Genomic DNA, 16,772 nt, shown 5'->3' on the forward strand with positions numbered 1-16,772 from the left:
TGGTTGTGTCCTCCAAAGACGGCGGATACAAATCCTACTAAATGCCACTAAACTGCCTTTCAGTAGAAAATATGTGAAGTTCAATCTGCCTTTTAAGGAGATGCAACTGGTTTCACACCAAATATCTGGTCACATCTATATACTGTTACAGAAACCTCCTGCTGGGAAGATTCGCCTTGCTAATCACATAGAGAATTCCATGTGCAACAGAGTTTGAAGACAGAAACATACGAAAAGGAGCCCTGACCTCCATTCACAGACGGAGAAATATGCCATGTTTAACAATATTAGTCTCGCAATCTTAAGAGTTTGATTTGGTTTCATCCAATTTTGAATTGTATAAGCTCTTTCATAAATTTCAACGGATATATTAAAGATCTAATTTAAAGCATTTGTGGAAGAAGAGGACTAAACCATGTACATACCTAGATGAATCCAGGAACATTCCCAAACTCATCCTCTAAAAACACAACATAGTGCCGTTTCAATCTCATGATAGTCACTCACAAGGTTGAAAACCATAAACTCCATCATGCATAGCAGGGACTAGACCATGTATATTTTAATCAGTTGTAAAGCTTAGACCGCCATCCTCCATTTAACAAAAGCACCAGAGTTCTGATAACGCAGCTTTTTCCCTTAAGATGCCCCAGTATTTTCACTATGTCTAGCCTGTCATTTCCAACATCTCCCTCTCAAAAATCATAGACCTGAACATATAAAGAAGCAATCCAAAGCATCCAAAATAATACAGCTCCAAAAGATAGGTACAACCCTAGCATGTAGGGCATGTAGAAAAGAATTTTAGATCAATTTAAACACAAATCAAAAACCCGTTTTTGCAAGAAGGCCACTTTTAAGGAACTACATATCTGAAATCAAAACCTGGTCTTCATTGCTTGAGTTATCTGCCCATGAAGCATGCAGCTTTCATAAGTGAAAAGAACAAACATTTTAGAATACCAAGGGCAGCATAATGAGGAACAAAGCAGAACTTCATCCCTTTGGCTTGTCATTGTGCACAAATAGATGTTATTGCATTTGAAAAAGAGCACCTGGACAGAGAATTTCTTAAAACAGATCAACCAAGCTCACCTAGTGATTATGGTGATTAAAATAGTACGGCCTACTTACAACATATGACTTGTTCACAAGTTGACTGAACATCCATTAGGGGATCAGTTAGTAACATGAAATGGCAGGGTGCCCAGAGGGGCCAAAAAGGAGTGAAGGGAGGGGGAAAGGGCAAAAGAGGACAGAGATGAAACGTTAAGGGAGAGGGGCCCATTAATTAGTGGAGGGGAGAGATCAAGTAAATGGGAGAGTTGAGTCTTTTTGTCATACATTTAACCCCGAGTCATAGATTTAATAAAGGTCTACAAAAAGCTTTCAACCCCTCAATCTCGCCTAAATCTCAATATAATGAGTAATTAATTCCTACATTACCACATTTAAAACACTCACCATATTCAAATTTGACCAAGGCCCATTTGGTCATATTGACCTCAAAGACATACAACATCTTCCCATATTCCACCTAATGGGAACAAAAACCTGCACCATATATAAATGCATGTTGCACAGGTGCCTGTGCTTCACGCTTCATACACACAGTTGCTTCAATTCAAAAGATTGGGTTTCACCTGCTCTTTTGACAATTTACAAGATTTCCTGACAACACTTTAGAAAAAGGCAGACCTAAAGGACATTAGTCTTGTCATTGAGCGCACATGTTACATTGATGCAGTTGTCCCATGTGAAAATGAGCATCGGGCCCAAGAATTCTTAAAACAGATCAACCAAGATCAAGTCATGATTAAAAACCCGAAAAAAATATGAATGTATGTTGTACAAGTGCCTGTGCTTTCCTGTTCATACAAATTTCGGCCTAAGATACAGTTGCTACAACAAGAAACTGGGTTTGACCTGCTCCATTGACTCTCTTCAAAATCTCTGATACCTTGCTAAACGATCTGCCTCTTAATATCTAAAACAATATGACCACCACCAGTGGGGAAACAGCATAGGAGTGGTCAAAGCAGCACTTTCAGTCTGCCAAAATTTTATCAGAAACTACAATGCTTAACAGAGCCCCGAGCCCAACCAAAGATACAAGTAATGCAGCAGTCTTCAACTGCTGCCAGCTCTGAAGGACGATCCAATCGTGATACAAACTTCACCTGTGCCTTTTAAATAGCCAATAAATTAAAATTGACCTAATATCTCCCTTCTATATACATACCATCCACCTTGTCACATCTATCATTTTTTCTTATTATTTTCTTGCATTTGAAGGGATCCATCCTTCATCAACTTAATGCTCAGACTGTTGAACCTTTCTCGTGAATAATGTCGAGATGCCTTCCTCCAGTCCGTGCCTGTGTGCATCATGCTCGCAAATTCTTCATAACTTATTTGACCATCCTGCAAGATCAGTCACACCCGGTTGCAGGTCATCACATTCAAACAGCAATGCTCAGTGCCTAATGGAAAGTTTTCATAAAAACTGTCTCTACATCTATCTAGCAACAGTATCACTAGGTCATATACAAGCTACTTCACGGGTGCATGATAGCTTCAAACAAGTTGGCCGACCAGGCAGAGCAACCGTATGAAAATTTGAAAATGGTGGAAAAGGCATCTCAAATTAATCCATGCAAAACTCACCTTGTCAGTATCCACCTCGTTCATTATGTCTTGCATTACTTCTGTATCGTCAGCACCCAAGTCATCAATTAATGCTTGCCTGAGTTCCTCCATATCAATGAATCCATTACCATCCAGATCAAAACGAGAAAAGGCCTTCAGGATGTGCTCATCATTATCCATCCTTTGAAGCTGGACAGTTAAGGCAGCAAACTTGCCATAATCAAGAGTGCCATTTCTATCAACATCCGCCTGTAACAAAGAAGGTAACTAAACATTACTCTTGATTGAAAGAGCAGCAGCAGACATACGCCACAGTAGCGCCACAACTCACCCATAAATTTCTAGTCACGCTACAGGAGCCCTTCCTTTCAAACTTTACCTAGAGAGTGCTTCAGAGGCAGAGACGAGGGCTTGAAGCCTTCTTAGTTTACAAAATTTTGACAGACTAGTATTTGTCTAGAGGTAATAGGCTCATTCTCACCAAAATTAGTAGTGCATGCAAACTGATTTTTCCCAAGAATTTGTGCATTACCTTTAATTTCATTTTCAAGGTCTGAAAAAGTAAAGCCATTGAAACCATACAAGGACAAACGCACCGGACTCAAGGGCTCCATCCACTAGCAAAATTGCTACGTAAAGAGGACTCCACATTCGTGGGTCGCGGGTGCTTCCACGCTTTAGAAAATCTTCTAACAAAGACTGAATCTGTATTCTGTATGATTTCATTGCTAAAGGTATGCCTTGAGGATTCAAAAAGCCGAATGAACATGTCCTTCTCTTTCTGTACATCAGCTTCTACCCTTTCCTACCATGAAAGCCCTAGATCTCAAAACAAGGGCAACAATGTCAAATGTGTGCTGCGAGTTGAACAGCTACAAACATACCATACCATCTATGTCTGAAGAGGCCAATTGTGCAGGAATACAGTACAAGGCACACTTGGCAGATTCAACAACTCAAAGGAAAAGCAAAAAGATTAAGTGGGTGCTGGGAACCATCAAGATAATGCTCAATACTGCGACAGGTACCTACATTCCAAACATTTTACAGTGCTTATATTGTCAATTTTGCTTAATTGTCACTCCTACGGGCAGCATACATATTTTGCAGTGCTTACATTGTCACACTTATGAGGAAGCATACACAACATGCATGATTAATCATAAGTTGTGTATAGTTCATGCTGATATGGTAACGAGCAGATAAATCAGTATGGTATGAGTCAGATTTTTAAATGCAAGCAATCTGAATGCGCTGGAAACAACGGAAGGATAAGACACCTTAGATAAAGCATCTACACACTTGGAAATACTGTACTCCTGTATGGCTGACTTTCAAGTCTCAAATCTTGTATCTGAGCTTCCTTCCAGCAATACAAATTGGTATCGCAAAACAACTTCCTGCATCTCAAAAGTTTGTATTACAACATCCTTGTGGGACCTGATCAACCCATAGATGGACACAAGTCTTTACTTCATCTAAACCCTACGAGAGCAGCTACCGCCCAAACACGATCCTTCACTTGCACAACCCAAAAAAATTGGCAGCAGCTACAGTTTGCACAAGAGGAAGATAACTAGGCTACCTATGCAGAAGAGAAATAAAAAACCTTTCTTTTACAAAGCCAATTCAAGAACGCCTATACAAAGGCCTACAAAGCAGCAGAAGGCCGGATACAAATTATAATCAGAGATGCCTTCAAGAACTATGTATGGAGTCCAGACACCTAAATATTTTAGATATAATAATATGAAGTAAACATTAATGAGAGATATCACGAGGGGAGAGACTATAACATTTTCAAAAGACTATATGGATCCACACGACCCAACAAGTGATCCAGCAAGCAAGAGCCTCTTGCTTCTTCCATGTAGTAGGTAATAAAAGTTAACTATGTTCCCAATTACAACTGGGCGTAGATTTGAGACAATACAATGTCGAAGTCAAGATGATCCCATGCCTTACACTCTTAAGCCACATACACTAGAAAGAATGGGATTGAGGCCCACCTGCAGAAGGAGATAGAAACTTTCTAACTATGATAATCCCATGAAAATGATGAATGTAAAAGCTGTCCTGTAGCTGACAGAGAAGTCTCAATGATCAGCCATACATGTGCAGACTCATACTTACTTGCCCTCACGAAGGGAAGTCACAACCAAAAGGGCCATACTTGCTGAACATGGCTCTCAATAGTGGGCCCTGCTCTCCTCAAGGAGAATGGAATGTGGGTATAAAATCAACCTTGTACCCCCTACACCTCAAAAGCTCAATTCTGGGGACATATCCTCTCTGCCCACATCTCCATCTCCCTCCAAGAACATCCCTCTCCAGATCTCACCCCCTCCATCTCCCTCTCCATCAAGCTTCCCCTCCCTCTCCATCAAAAGCTCCCCCTCCATCCCCATCAAGCTCCCTCTTCATCTCCCTCCATTCACTCCATCAAGATCCCTCTCCATCACTTCTATATCAAGCTCCCTCTTCAACCCCTTTTCCATCAAGCTCCCCCTCCATCTCCCTCTACCTCTCCATCAAGCTGTCTCTCCATCTCCCTCGGGCCTCTTCATCAAGCTTCCCCTCCATCTCCATCACCCTCTCCATCTCCATCTCCCTCTCCCTCTCCCTCTCCCTCCCTCTCCATCTCCATCTCCATCTCTCTCCTTCTCCATCTCCATCTCCATCTCTCTCCCTTCCTCCAAGTATCAAGATTCAAGCCCCCCCCCTCTCTCTCTCTCTCACGCACGCAATGTGACCAGCTATTTGTGAACCCTTTTCCTTGCATTGCACTTACTTTGAGAGAGTGAAAGAGAAGTCCAATGTTTACAAGTGGCATTGCAAGTATTGCCCCAGGGTCCAAACTAGTAATGTGACCTACCTTCTTATCTATTTGTGTACGTTGGGTCGGCAATCCGAACCATGCACGAGAGGTCTTATGTTTACAAGTGGCATTGCAAGTATTGCCCCAAGGTCCAAACTAGTAGTGTGACCTGCCTTCTTATCTATTTGTGTACGTTGGGTCGACAATCCGGACTTTTTCAAGAATGTTTTCAAAAGTACCTACTCTTGAAGCAAAGGAAGAAGACCTCTATGGCACGAGAGGAGATGGTCTACCCGAACATTTCCTCATCCGAAGCGGAGGATGAGGCCTCTCAATCCATCTCTGTTGCCTCCGTGGGGACTGCTATGTCCACCGGCAGAGAACAAAGAAAAGTGATGTACCAAGAAGGAGGCAAGCCACTCTTGCCCAATCCTATCCAGCCCATTGTTATTCCTCAAGGAGTGAAGACAAGCTCAAATAGAGATTGCCCCTACCGTCATTGAGTGCAATCTCTCTTTCCATGTGCTTGAATGTGAACGGTGGCGAATAATGGTGAAGGCCATAGCCTCGGTAAGTCCATATGAAGGGTGGGATGGAGTTAGCTACAATGACATGCGTACCAAGAAGCTTGATGACGAAATGGAGAGGTCTCTCGAGCCCGTGCATGCCGGGAGGGCCAAGTAGGATGCTACATTCTCTCGGACGGATGGTGTGATAGAAAGAAGAGAGACATCATCAATATTCTTCTCTCTTGCTTTCTTGACACATACTTCTTGTGGGTTGTGGATGCGAGAGAGAAGGAAAGAAAACCCACCGCCTCCTTCACATTCGGTAAGCTATACTTGAGATAGATTGAGAGCCATGTAACTTGTTTAGATTCTTTCATCTCCAAAAGCAATCTACTTCTTCTTCTTCTTGAATCTTACAAGCTGAAACTTTCGTGTAGGTCGGTCCCACAAATGTGATGCAAGTCATGACGGACAATGCCTCAAATTGTAGGTCCATGGGTCTGTTGGAATATGAAGCCAAAGTGAGTCTAAAATGAGTGTTCTAGATGGTCTAGGTGTGTTTTATAGTCTAGTGAGTCCTAGACATGCCACATGTCATATTGGGAGCTATCCCATATACACTATGGCTTTCTAGAGTCTAGTGTCACACTATATAGTGTTGTACTTGTCTATTGTCTAATACATCAATCAACATCAAGCTATCAATATATCGTGTGAGTATTTTGGTTATCATTGCCTAGCACTTGTTCTTTCATTTTCCTTTCCATTTTGCTTTTCATTATGCTTTCCACATTTTCATTCCGTTCCTAGCTAGCTACCAGATCTCTTCAGGGTCGCATGCTTGAAAGAGAGTTTCCATCAATAGTGTGGACTCCATGCGCTAGTCATTGCCTTGGCCTTCTCATGGAGGACATAGGCAAACTGCCATGGGTGAAGACCATTGTGAGTGACGCTTGCTCCATTGTAAGCTTCATCAACTCCAAAAACAAGCTTCTTGCCATCTTTCGTATCTACTCCGACTTGGAGTTGAAGAAACCATCAAAGACACGATTTCCAGCTATGTGGCTACTTCTTGAGCCGTGTGCCGCCCTATGATGTTCAAACCAAGCTTCAAAAGACGATCGTGGCCGATGAGTATAGAAAATGGTTTAAAGGAGAGTCAAGTGCGACTCAACAAGATGCTAAAGACATTCAACGGTTTTGCTTGAGAGAGATTTTTTGGCAAGAAGTGAAGGCCATTGTCATTGCCATTACACCCTTATACGAGATATTGCGCATGACGGACATGGAGGGGGGCACTTTAGGAATTCTCCATCACGTCATGAAAGAAGCCATTGCTAAGATTAGCACCTCTAGCATTCTAGATACGGATATCAGTCCATCATGGTAACTTGTAAACCTACAATGCTAATATCGAATCTCGTTTCTTTGATCTTAAAAGTTAATTAATAATCTCTCAAGTCTAACTTATCTTTATTTTCTTTGGACATTAGTGATACCTTGGATACCACACCAAGCGCGATGACCTCTTTCATGTTAACAATTAACATGAGGTGGAACTGGATGAAACAAACCATCCATGGTTTTGCTGCCCTCATGTATCCCGCTTTCAAAGCCCCCTCTCTCTTTACGGATGAGGGCTTGGCCTCCGATAGAGATGATATATATCTTTCAAACCTTATCCTTGAATTTTCGCCTCTCAAACGATGAGAAAGCCAATCTTGTTGTTGGGGCTGCAGAAGTAACAGCCTCACTTGAAATGTTGTTGCTTTAAAGATGGCACACAATAATCTTACCTTGTCAAGACACTTCTTGTCATACTTATATCTCCCCTCTAGACTAAGCGAGGGAACAAAACCTCCATCTCTCAATGACTTGCTCATGCTCGTTCACAAAAACCTATGGTACTAAGGAGTTGAAGGTCTCAAAATCAAGACTGCATGATTGCATAAAACAGTCGATATGTACCTGATGTCGAGTGGTACATCTTGGACCACATGGACATAATTGCCAACCGAAATGAAAACAAGAGAAACAGAAGTGGAAGAAACAGGGGAAGGGGAGTTTCCTGCCCAAGCCAAACCGACAGAATAAGAAATGGCAATATGGTATAATTTATGTATAAAACTAGATTTTTTTGACATAATATAATTATCAATATAGTGCTTAAAGTAGCAAAATTATGCTACTTAGCATTAAGTCAATCATGATTCATGCAGCCTGGTTCAACATCTATGATTCTATGATCTATCATTCATGAATGATGATTCAACGGTCTCTATCTACTATTATCATGGTTCTATACCATATGGCATATCAAAAAAATAAAAGCCCCATAGTAGCATCCATGATCATGAATCACGTCAAGGAAAAAAAGCAGCCAGCTGCCAAGAAAAAAATAAATAATAAAAAAGTTAATTAAATAAAAAACAAGTTTTCGGAACGATGTTTCCGTTTTGAAATGCCGTTTCTGTTTTGGGCTTCCAAAACGGCGTTTCATGCAAGTATGCGTGTAGAGGGCAAACCTTCCTCCCCTTGAGTTAGAGACCCCCATTGATGCCCACATTCTACCTAGGATTAATCCACAACTTATGGCACATGTCTATGAGGCCTCCCCCTTTGTTTTTTCTCCTTTCGATTACTAGGTATTTGTGCATTTAAGAGGTGTGAAGCCAAAATGCTACAACATTGTCACATGCATCTTTGAACATAGCAATTCTCGACATGCTCCCTATTAGCTTGTACTTCAAACTCATAGGACAAGATAGAGATCAAGGGCATTTTAATTGACATCAAGACATAGTTCTAGCTCCAACAAGCGCAAGACTACTGGCACTAGAATGCGACAACGAGTCAAGGTTATCTCCTAGAAACAAAAAACTCAGCTACCTTGGTTGCCATCTGGCAGGATATCATTTACACTCTACGGTCCAACTGGGAGCGTGGGACTCCAGGCTCCAAGGCGACTATTAAGAGGCGTGCTCATTTCTGCAAGGCTTGGCCTGCAGAGGTTTTCTACATTTTCACTCCGCGAGGGATTCGCTGGCTGTATAGTCCCCCCACTTGGCTGTTAGCCCCAGTTCCCGAGATCCCCTAGGTAGTGAGCTAGGCTTCTCTGGAACAGGCCGGTTTTTCTTTCAACCTTTTCTGGTTTTTTTCATACTCAACACCTTCGGGACTGTTGTTTTGTATGAAATCTTTCAAGCATTAATAGAAGGTTCCTTTCTTTGGGGGAAAAAAACAAAAACAAAACCAAAAAAAAAACAAAAAGAAAAAAAAAAACTGGCAAGGAGGACAGTGAAAAGAGATACTCATGTACATAACTACACATGTTGCACCTTAACTTTAAAGTGAGGTGCTTTGCCATATTCTACAATCTGACAACAAAGTGAACAATTTACATGTGGGCTGTCCAATCAATTAAGATGAGGTATGTCATTGAACAACAACAAAGGTCTTCCAAGGTGGTGGAGAGCACGAAGTCATCAATGATGGAGCTATCAAGTTGGCATTAATTGCCGAAGTAAACAAATGATTCACAAGAAAGGTTTAAGTAGCATTTAGGCACCTACTCATTAAGCATAGAAAAAGGTGAAAATGTACATATTTATGAAAGTTTGGATGCATACGATGTCAACCATAGGTCACCAAAAAGCATTGAGAAAAAGCTGGACATTCTCTTAAGGAGGACCGACTTTTTTAGGCAAGTTACTGAGGACACTTGTTCATCATTTATGTAGGCCACTTTTAACAAGGCCCTTTTGTAGCCTTGAATGGCTTTTCCTAGGCTTTTGGACAGATTTGATCAATTTTGGTCAAATTTTGGTTCCCTAAATTAGGATTTATTGAGTGATTAATGTCTGGATAGATGGGCCTAGGTGAGATGCATCTGATGCATCTGATCCACAGCTTAGTTCTTTTGAATCTTCAAACCCATTTACTGGATTTTAGGCTCCATAGGAAATTGAAGATTTGACTTCACAAGACCTAGACAAAACTAGGTTGGCTATAAGTGCCAACACTTATAGCCTAACAAAGACCAGAGCATAAAGCCATCACACCCTCTAAGTGGCCCTGAAGGTTGTCGAACGTGCAAGACAATTGTAACCTCAGATTTGCCATCTCATCTGCGTATCCCCAACAGCCATCTCCAGGGAAAAGTATGCCAAACTAGCTTCAATCTAGCCTGCATGGTGCCCAACTAGGAACTAGGGTGTGATGCTGCAGGAGCCCATCACCTATGGGCATGTCAACTTAAGCACCCCGTAAGGCTTTCGTAATGCGGCCTTGCCCTCCAACATGAGGCAAGGGTTGACCGTAGCCCTGCCGTCAGTCTCTCTTGGAGTCTTCTATTAAGGAAAAGGTGTCGTCATTGGCATCACCAAAAATACAAACCCATGAATTGGATTGGCAATACATGGAACTCATGTACCAAATAATTAGAATACATCTCTGCTTCTTACCAGTACCGTGCTTTGTCACTTCCTTACAACAAAAGGTGAGAAATCAAAGTACATCCCGCGCTTTTGCTCCAAATGGCCCTGTCACTGCCTCACTAACCACCAACATGGCTATGGTGATGGTTGCTTTACTAGTCCAGTCCACTGTGTTGAAGCCAAAGTTTGTGCATACATGCGGTGTACTAATTGAGAGAGGATCTGAAACCGAGAGTCTATATGCAGATTAACTTAAATTGCAATTGGCACACACTGTGTACATCTCTTGCTTCACCACATTTTACTTTATCTTAGTTGTGTTCGCCACACAAATATATATTTGCCTAGAAGCCTGACCGAGAGCCACATGTTACCATGTGAAGTGCATCCCAGACCGCAGTTGACCTGTGAAGCCACAGTGTAGCCAGTAGCCAGCCTATTAATTTGCCATCAGCTCTTTTCAATATAATAATGGCAGATTCCTAGCATAAACAAGCAATATGGGCAGCTTCTTGTTCTGCAAAATCTCAGATAGTTACTTCTTGCAAAGGCATCGGTCATTGACGTGGCCCTCCTTTGTCCTACAACAAAGCTCAACATAGCATGATATTTAAGACGTCTAAGCAAATCTGAATCACACCAAAATCACGTGTCTGAATCCAATGTATCTTGCAGATGGCACAAATTAACAAGCGTTAACACCTTCTGGCAGTGCAAAGGAAGGAAACCGACTGGAAGCTGTGTTCATCTTTGTTGAGCATGGCATAGCCACATTTTCAGCCACAAGTATCAATGTCTTTGGATTCATAAATATCCAAAATTGAGACTTGGATTACTTGGTCTTCAACTGGCAGCATCTCATCTTGAACTCTTGTTCATCATGAGCACGGATACATTTCCTTGCATGCTTATCCAAGTTATCCTCCCAGTGCAACAAGTACGTGCATTCTCTCCCAATCATGACAATGTCAGGTCCACCATTCTAATAGCCATCCAAATTGGAACAGGCTCATCCCCCATACAGCCATGAAACTCAGCTACAGACCCCCCCCCTCGCCCCCCCCTCCTCCATGACCTCCAAACAACCACTTGTGCCTCAGTGTCATGAATTCCACCCTACACCTTGTCCTACATCAAACACTGCTAAAACAAAACCACCTTCTTCTTCGACATCATTAATACTGTCATCACTCACAAGCTGGAATGTGATTAGGGTGTCTTTATGCTACCTGGCACTATATTTCAGCACTTAGAATCCCTCTCATTTTCTCCCATTGTAAAAATAACCTGTATAAGTAATGACAACAAAGGAAAGAGAGAGTTCTGTTTGAATAAAAACATCGAAAATGTAAGGATATTCGGAAACCCTGAAAGGCAAATAGACGTGAGGGCAGTACTTACAGCCTCCATCAACTGTTGGATTTCATTGTCGGCAAGCTGGGACCCAAGCTTGTGGAGGCCAACCTTGAACTCATCAAAACTTATTGTACCATTTTTATTAGTATCCATCATGTCAAACGTGGTCCTGAGTCTATCAACTTCTTCACCAGACAAAAGCTCCGCAATTACCTGCAATGCCCAGTGAATTTGAATACTCATTTCACAAGCACAGTAGCTATTATTTTACACCAGGAGTGTGAGTCGGTCTGGCATAGGAGAAAACGTACCCGCAGAGCCATTTTTTTAAGCTTGTTCATCGCTGAGAATTGCTTCAATCTGGAGCGCACTGTATCACCAAGAGGAACTTCGGGAGCATGTTTGGCATTTTGCAACCATGTATGGTCTGCAAATATTTTAGGAAGGAGACCAAGATGTATATCTCAGAAGCGCCCAATGTCCAATATCATTAGAACTCCCCAAGTTGATATATCATGCATCGGGGGAACGTCTTGGTTTGAAGGAAGTAAGCTGAAAATTGAGCTACGAAGCAAAAATACAGTACCAAGAACTTGCTGGGCCGTTGGCCTGCGCCTTGGATCAGGTTCCAGCATTTGCCGAACAAGGGATTTTGCTTTGTCAGACACCTTTGGCCATGGATCTCTTTTGAAATCTATTGCACCACGAAGAATGGCTTGTGCAACCCCTTGCTCAGTTTCTGGAAAGAACACGGTTCAATAATAGCAAGTCAGTAGTTTTTGACACAGCAAAAGAGACAGGAAAGATCTAACTAAACGTAGTATGGCAAATAAGCTTAGAGGAGCAAGGTGCGAACCGGCCCAGAAAGGAGGCACACCACACAACAAAATGTACAGTATGACGCCTGCACTCCATACATCCACCTCCGGTCCATAATTACGTTTCAAAACCTCAGGAGCCATGTAATATGGACTGCCTACAATCTCCGAGAACCGCTCCCCTGCAGGTAAAAAGGAATGAGATTCAACAAGTGTCGCGAGGAAAAACTCCACAAACAACCACCTCTGGTGTCGCGTCATATTTTCCTCCAATATCAAGGTTACGAAACAGACTAACCAGGCTTGAAGAAAACGGAGAGGCCAAAATCGATTGCCTTCAGGGGGGAATTCTCCCGCTTGTTTGCAAACAAAAAATTCTCTGGTTTCAGATCGCGGTGCATAACCCCATTCTTGTGGCAAGCCTGCACGAGGAGGCATGAGGATGCTTTTTAAAACTAGACACAGTCGTATGTCTCGAATGCTGATATCAGAGTAGATTGGACTAATCAATTGATCCAGAAGGAACTTGTTCCAGGAATAATCGATTGATATGTAAGACGCAAGGGAGAGAAATCGGAACAGGGACTGGGATAGAAAGTGAGCACCTGGACAACTTCCACAATGGTGCGGGTGACATTGGCAGCCGCTCGTTCGTGGTAGTGGCCACGAGCCACGATCCGATCGAAGAGCTCGCCCCCCTCACAAAGCTCCATCACCAGGTGGACGGCATTATCGTCTTCATAAACACCCTTGAGACTAACTATGTGGGGATGCGGCGGCAAATGATGCATGATAGCTACCTCCCGTCGGACGTCCTCAATGTCCACAGCTGTCCTGAGCTTGCGCTTCGAGATGGACTTGCAAGCCAGCACCTCCTGCGTCTCGCGGTCCGTGCACAGGTACGTGATCCCGAATTCTCCCCGGCCGAGCTCTTTTCCGAGGTGGTACTTATCCGTGATGTTGAGACCTCCGGGGACAGAGATCCGAGCGGACAAGTTACGGAGGACGGTGATTTTAGGAGCGCCACCGGAGTGGGGGGCGTCGGGGGCGAAGGGGTTCTGTCTGTGGGGTTTCCCGACCTTCTTCTGACCGGAGGAGCCACAGCAATTTCCCATAGTGAGGGATGAGCATCAACACGAAGGCGATGGGAACGAGAAAAGGAGGACGGAAACGGCTATGGCGGAAGAAGAAGAAGGAGAAGAAGAAGAAGAAAATGAAGAAGAAGAACAAAATGAAGAAGAGGACGACGACGACGAAGAAGAAGACAAGGCAGGCTATGCTATGCATTATGTATCATGGTCATTTTGATGATCATCATGATCATGGCTAGCCTGGGTCTCGCTGGCCCTTGGAAGAGTCAACCTTAACCGGCCCCCCCGGTTACCACCCCTTCTTTCCACCTCCACGTGTCACCCCCCCTCCCCCTCTTTTGCCCTTTGCGCCTCTTTTCGCTTTTAATTCCCCACCCCTTGCTCTAGTGAACATACGGCCCCGCTTTTTATTGACTCACTAGCCCTGTGAACATACGGTCCCGCCCTAGTGCACATTCTCACCCCAATTGCCCTTGTAAGCTCCCTCGCTTGCCACCTCTTCTGTATCAATCTGCACGATTCAACTTCTTGCCGTGTTTGTCTCACGAAGCCTTGCAGCTGGAAGAGTCGGTTGGTCCAACATTCCAACGCTAGGCTAGAAAAAGGAAAATCATGGGTGGGTTCAGACCACCCGCCCCACCCGTGGAGGAGGAAATAGAATAAGAGGATGGTAGCCGGATGTGGTCGTCCGCACCACCAATCGGCAACTCATCAAGCTGGTAATTTATATCACCAACATTGACTAGTGTAGCGATCGGAAGAGATAGAATGGGCCAATCATGCCATGGAGTGGGCGGCCTTCATGGACCAAACACAAATCTTTTGAGTTAGTGTCCAAGCCCGTCGTCTCTCCAATTGGGCCAACTATGACACCAACCTTTTTTAGAGAATGGCTACCAAGTGGTGCAATATGATCTCCCAATGCCTGGGGGAGTGACGTTGTCTTGGTAGTGGGGTTGGGACAATACCTCTAGCAAGCCCAAGGAGGTGCTCTTATTATGGCTACCAAGTGGTGCAATATGATCTCCCCATGCATGGGGGAGTGACGTTTTCCTGGTAGTAGGGCTAGGGACAATAGCGCAAGGAGATGCTCTTATTATTTGCTCATTTTTTATTTTTCCCATTCCTTTTTCCCCCCCTTTTTCTAATTTTCCCACCCTCTTTCTCTTTTGTGTTGAGTCCCACACAAACTCACTTGGCTTGTTTTCATCGAGGGTGACATACTTGTATGTCTCTGCTATCCTTTCCCTCATCTCACCATATCCTCCCTAGAAACCTTCCGCCTCTCTTTTCTCTTTCCTCTAGAGAGCCTATCCATCCACATTTCTTATAGGCATTGCTCATACAGCATACCTCGTCAAAACCTTCCCCTTGTCTGTTCGTTGTTTCTGCCCCACTCTCCTCTAGCCGACCTTGCCGATTTACCATGGCCCTCAATAGCCCACACAATAAGCTGAATTCCCCCATGTGTTTTCAACACGCAAGTCCTTTGCATGATGTCTTACATGCCCTCGATTGTCACAAGGTTGTTGTGGGTAAGCAGAACATTCCAAAAAAAATCCACTATCACCTTTTGCAATTGGAACATTGCTATCTACGATCATCACATCAATCGCCTACCTTATTCAAAACGCCTAAGTATCTTGTCCACATTTTTATATTATGAAATTACACACGACAAGTATTCAAAACACCTGAGTATCTTGTTCAAAACATCTAAGTATCTTGTCCATATTTTTATACTATGAAATTACACACGACAAATTCATAACTTTGGGAAGCTTCATGGTGTGATTATTCAAAGATTTCAACTAATAAACATCTTCCGTGCTCTCTTACAAAGTTATTTAGGGCAGGGGAGTTGTCTTCTCATAGTGCTATTGCAAAGATAATAAATTCTTAGAGAGCCTCCTAGCGCCAAGGCAGTAGGGAGGGTTGCCCACTCAACGATAACCTTGGGGAAAGAGCATCCCCTGTGTCAATGCTTTCCATACAATAATCAACTTTCACTAGCTACACAGCTTGAATTGTGCTAGAAAATGGTCTATCCAGTTTCTCCTAAAGCTAAAAACTGCATTCAATGCAGCTTTCACACCGGTTCTTCAAGTCTAGCAACCCAAGGCTGGGCTAGAGTTGGAGATTTTGGGATGTTCGCTGGTAGGCAAATGCCGAGTCTAGCAGGCAATAATGGAAGTCCAACCTCATGGCGACTTGAAAACAAGCTACTAGCTCACTGCGAGGAGCTGCTCTTAGCTTAATCCTCATGTATTACCAAAATTAAGTATGAAACCAAACATGTGGCGATAGCAAGCCGTATCTATATGTGCATGACGTACGTATGAATGGAGTGAAATTGCATTGTGTATACAAACCCAAAACAAGGTAGGCGTCTAATCATGAAGTTATGTAACCTAACATCAAAAGTTACCAAGCTATATTATAAGCAACATCTATGATGCCCATCCAAAAGATAGATCACAACCATGCAAGCTTTCGTCTTATGTTGGGATCAAATAGAATTACTAAAGTTGTATAGATGTTTACATCAAACGTCAGGAAGGAAATTGAAAGGAAAAGGGAAGGGAAAGTGTAGGGCAACCTATAATATGTGCGAACTAGCTTTCCTTATTAAACTTGCTCTTACATTACATATTTCAAAAACTTAAACAAGTAGTCTATAGAACAAGTTGTTGAGAGCAGAAAAGGCTTCCTTTGATGTTATCCAATTGTTGAATTTAAGTCAAGTCTTTAAAAATTCGTATACAAAAACACTTGGAGTCCTCAATTAGTGTTCTTCCTACGTAGTTGCCTCTTGTTGACTTGTGTGTTGTGGCTTTAAAAGTCTTTAACATAGCATTGGAACTAGTCCCCTAACTTAAAAGGAACATACTTTTGAAATACACCAACTATTATTCTATAGGCACTAAAAATATGACTATTATTGAATATTGTCTTTGATATAGGGGCTCTCTCTCTCTCTCTCTCTCTCTCTCTCTCTCTCCTCTCTCCCTCTCTCTTTTGTGAGCACATTTCATTTGGCAAAAGTAGTTGATATGGTCGCATTTCCTATCACTACAAAATCTAGACAAGCATGT

The 16,772-nt window shown here is 42.8% G+C and overlaps 1 protein-coding gene and 1 pseudogene across 1 annotated transcript; one reads left to right on the forward strand and one right to left on the reverse strand.

Moving 5' to 3' along the window:
* Positions 1 to 1,584: 1,584 nt before the first annotated feature.
* On the reverse strand, positions 1,585 to 13,841 carry LOC147898092 (calcium-dependent protein kinase 8-like). The gene is made up of 8 exons (XM_087379915.1): positions 13,192 to 13,841; positions 12,885 to 13,008; positions 12,625 to 12,768; positions 12,355 to 12,507; positions 12,080 to 12,195; positions 11,814 to 11,981; positions 2,668 to 2,898; positions 1,585 to 2,424 (listed from the first exon to the last, which is right to left on the reverse strand). Exons 1-8 carry the CDS (start codon positions 13,699 to 13,701, stop codon positions 2,263 to 2,265), a joined length of 1,608 nt encoding a protein of 535 aa, XP_087236041.1. The 5' UTR covers positions 13,702 to 13,841; the 3' UTR covers positions 1,585 to 2,262.
* LOC147898093 (uncharacterized) lies at positions 5,396 to 7,686 on the forward strand (annotated as a pseudogene).
* Positions 13,842 to 16,772: the final 2,931 nt, after the last annotated feature.

The sequence above is a fragment of the Dipteris shenzhenensis genome, chromosome 9 (assembly GCF_047967505.1).
Source record: "Dipteris shenzhenensis isolate YYH24624 ecotype China chromosome 9, Dip_SZ_1.0, whole genome shotgun sequence".
In the NCBI taxonomy this organism is placed as follows: domain Eukaryota; kingdom Viridiplantae; phylum Streptophyta; class Polypodiopsida; order Gleicheniales; family Dipteridaceae; genus Dipteris; species Dipteris shenzhenensis.

What these genes read in the sequence shown, in the direction of transcription:
- LOC147898092 (XM_087379915.1), bottom strand. Translation starts at nt 13,701, where the DNA reads ATGGGAAATTGCTGTGGCTCCTCCGGTCAGAAGAAGGTCGGGAAACCC. An exon ending in CTCCGTTTTCTTCAAGCCTG is followed by an intron (nt 12,769 to 12,884) that starts GTTAGTCTGTTT and finishes TTTTACCTGCAG; the next exon opens with GGGAGCGGTTCTCGGAGATT. An exon ending in TGTGCCTCCTTTCTGGGCCG is followed by an intron (nt 12,508 to 12,624) that starts GTTCGCACCTTG and finishes TGTTCTTTCCAG; the next exon opens with AAACTGAGCAAGGGGTTGCA.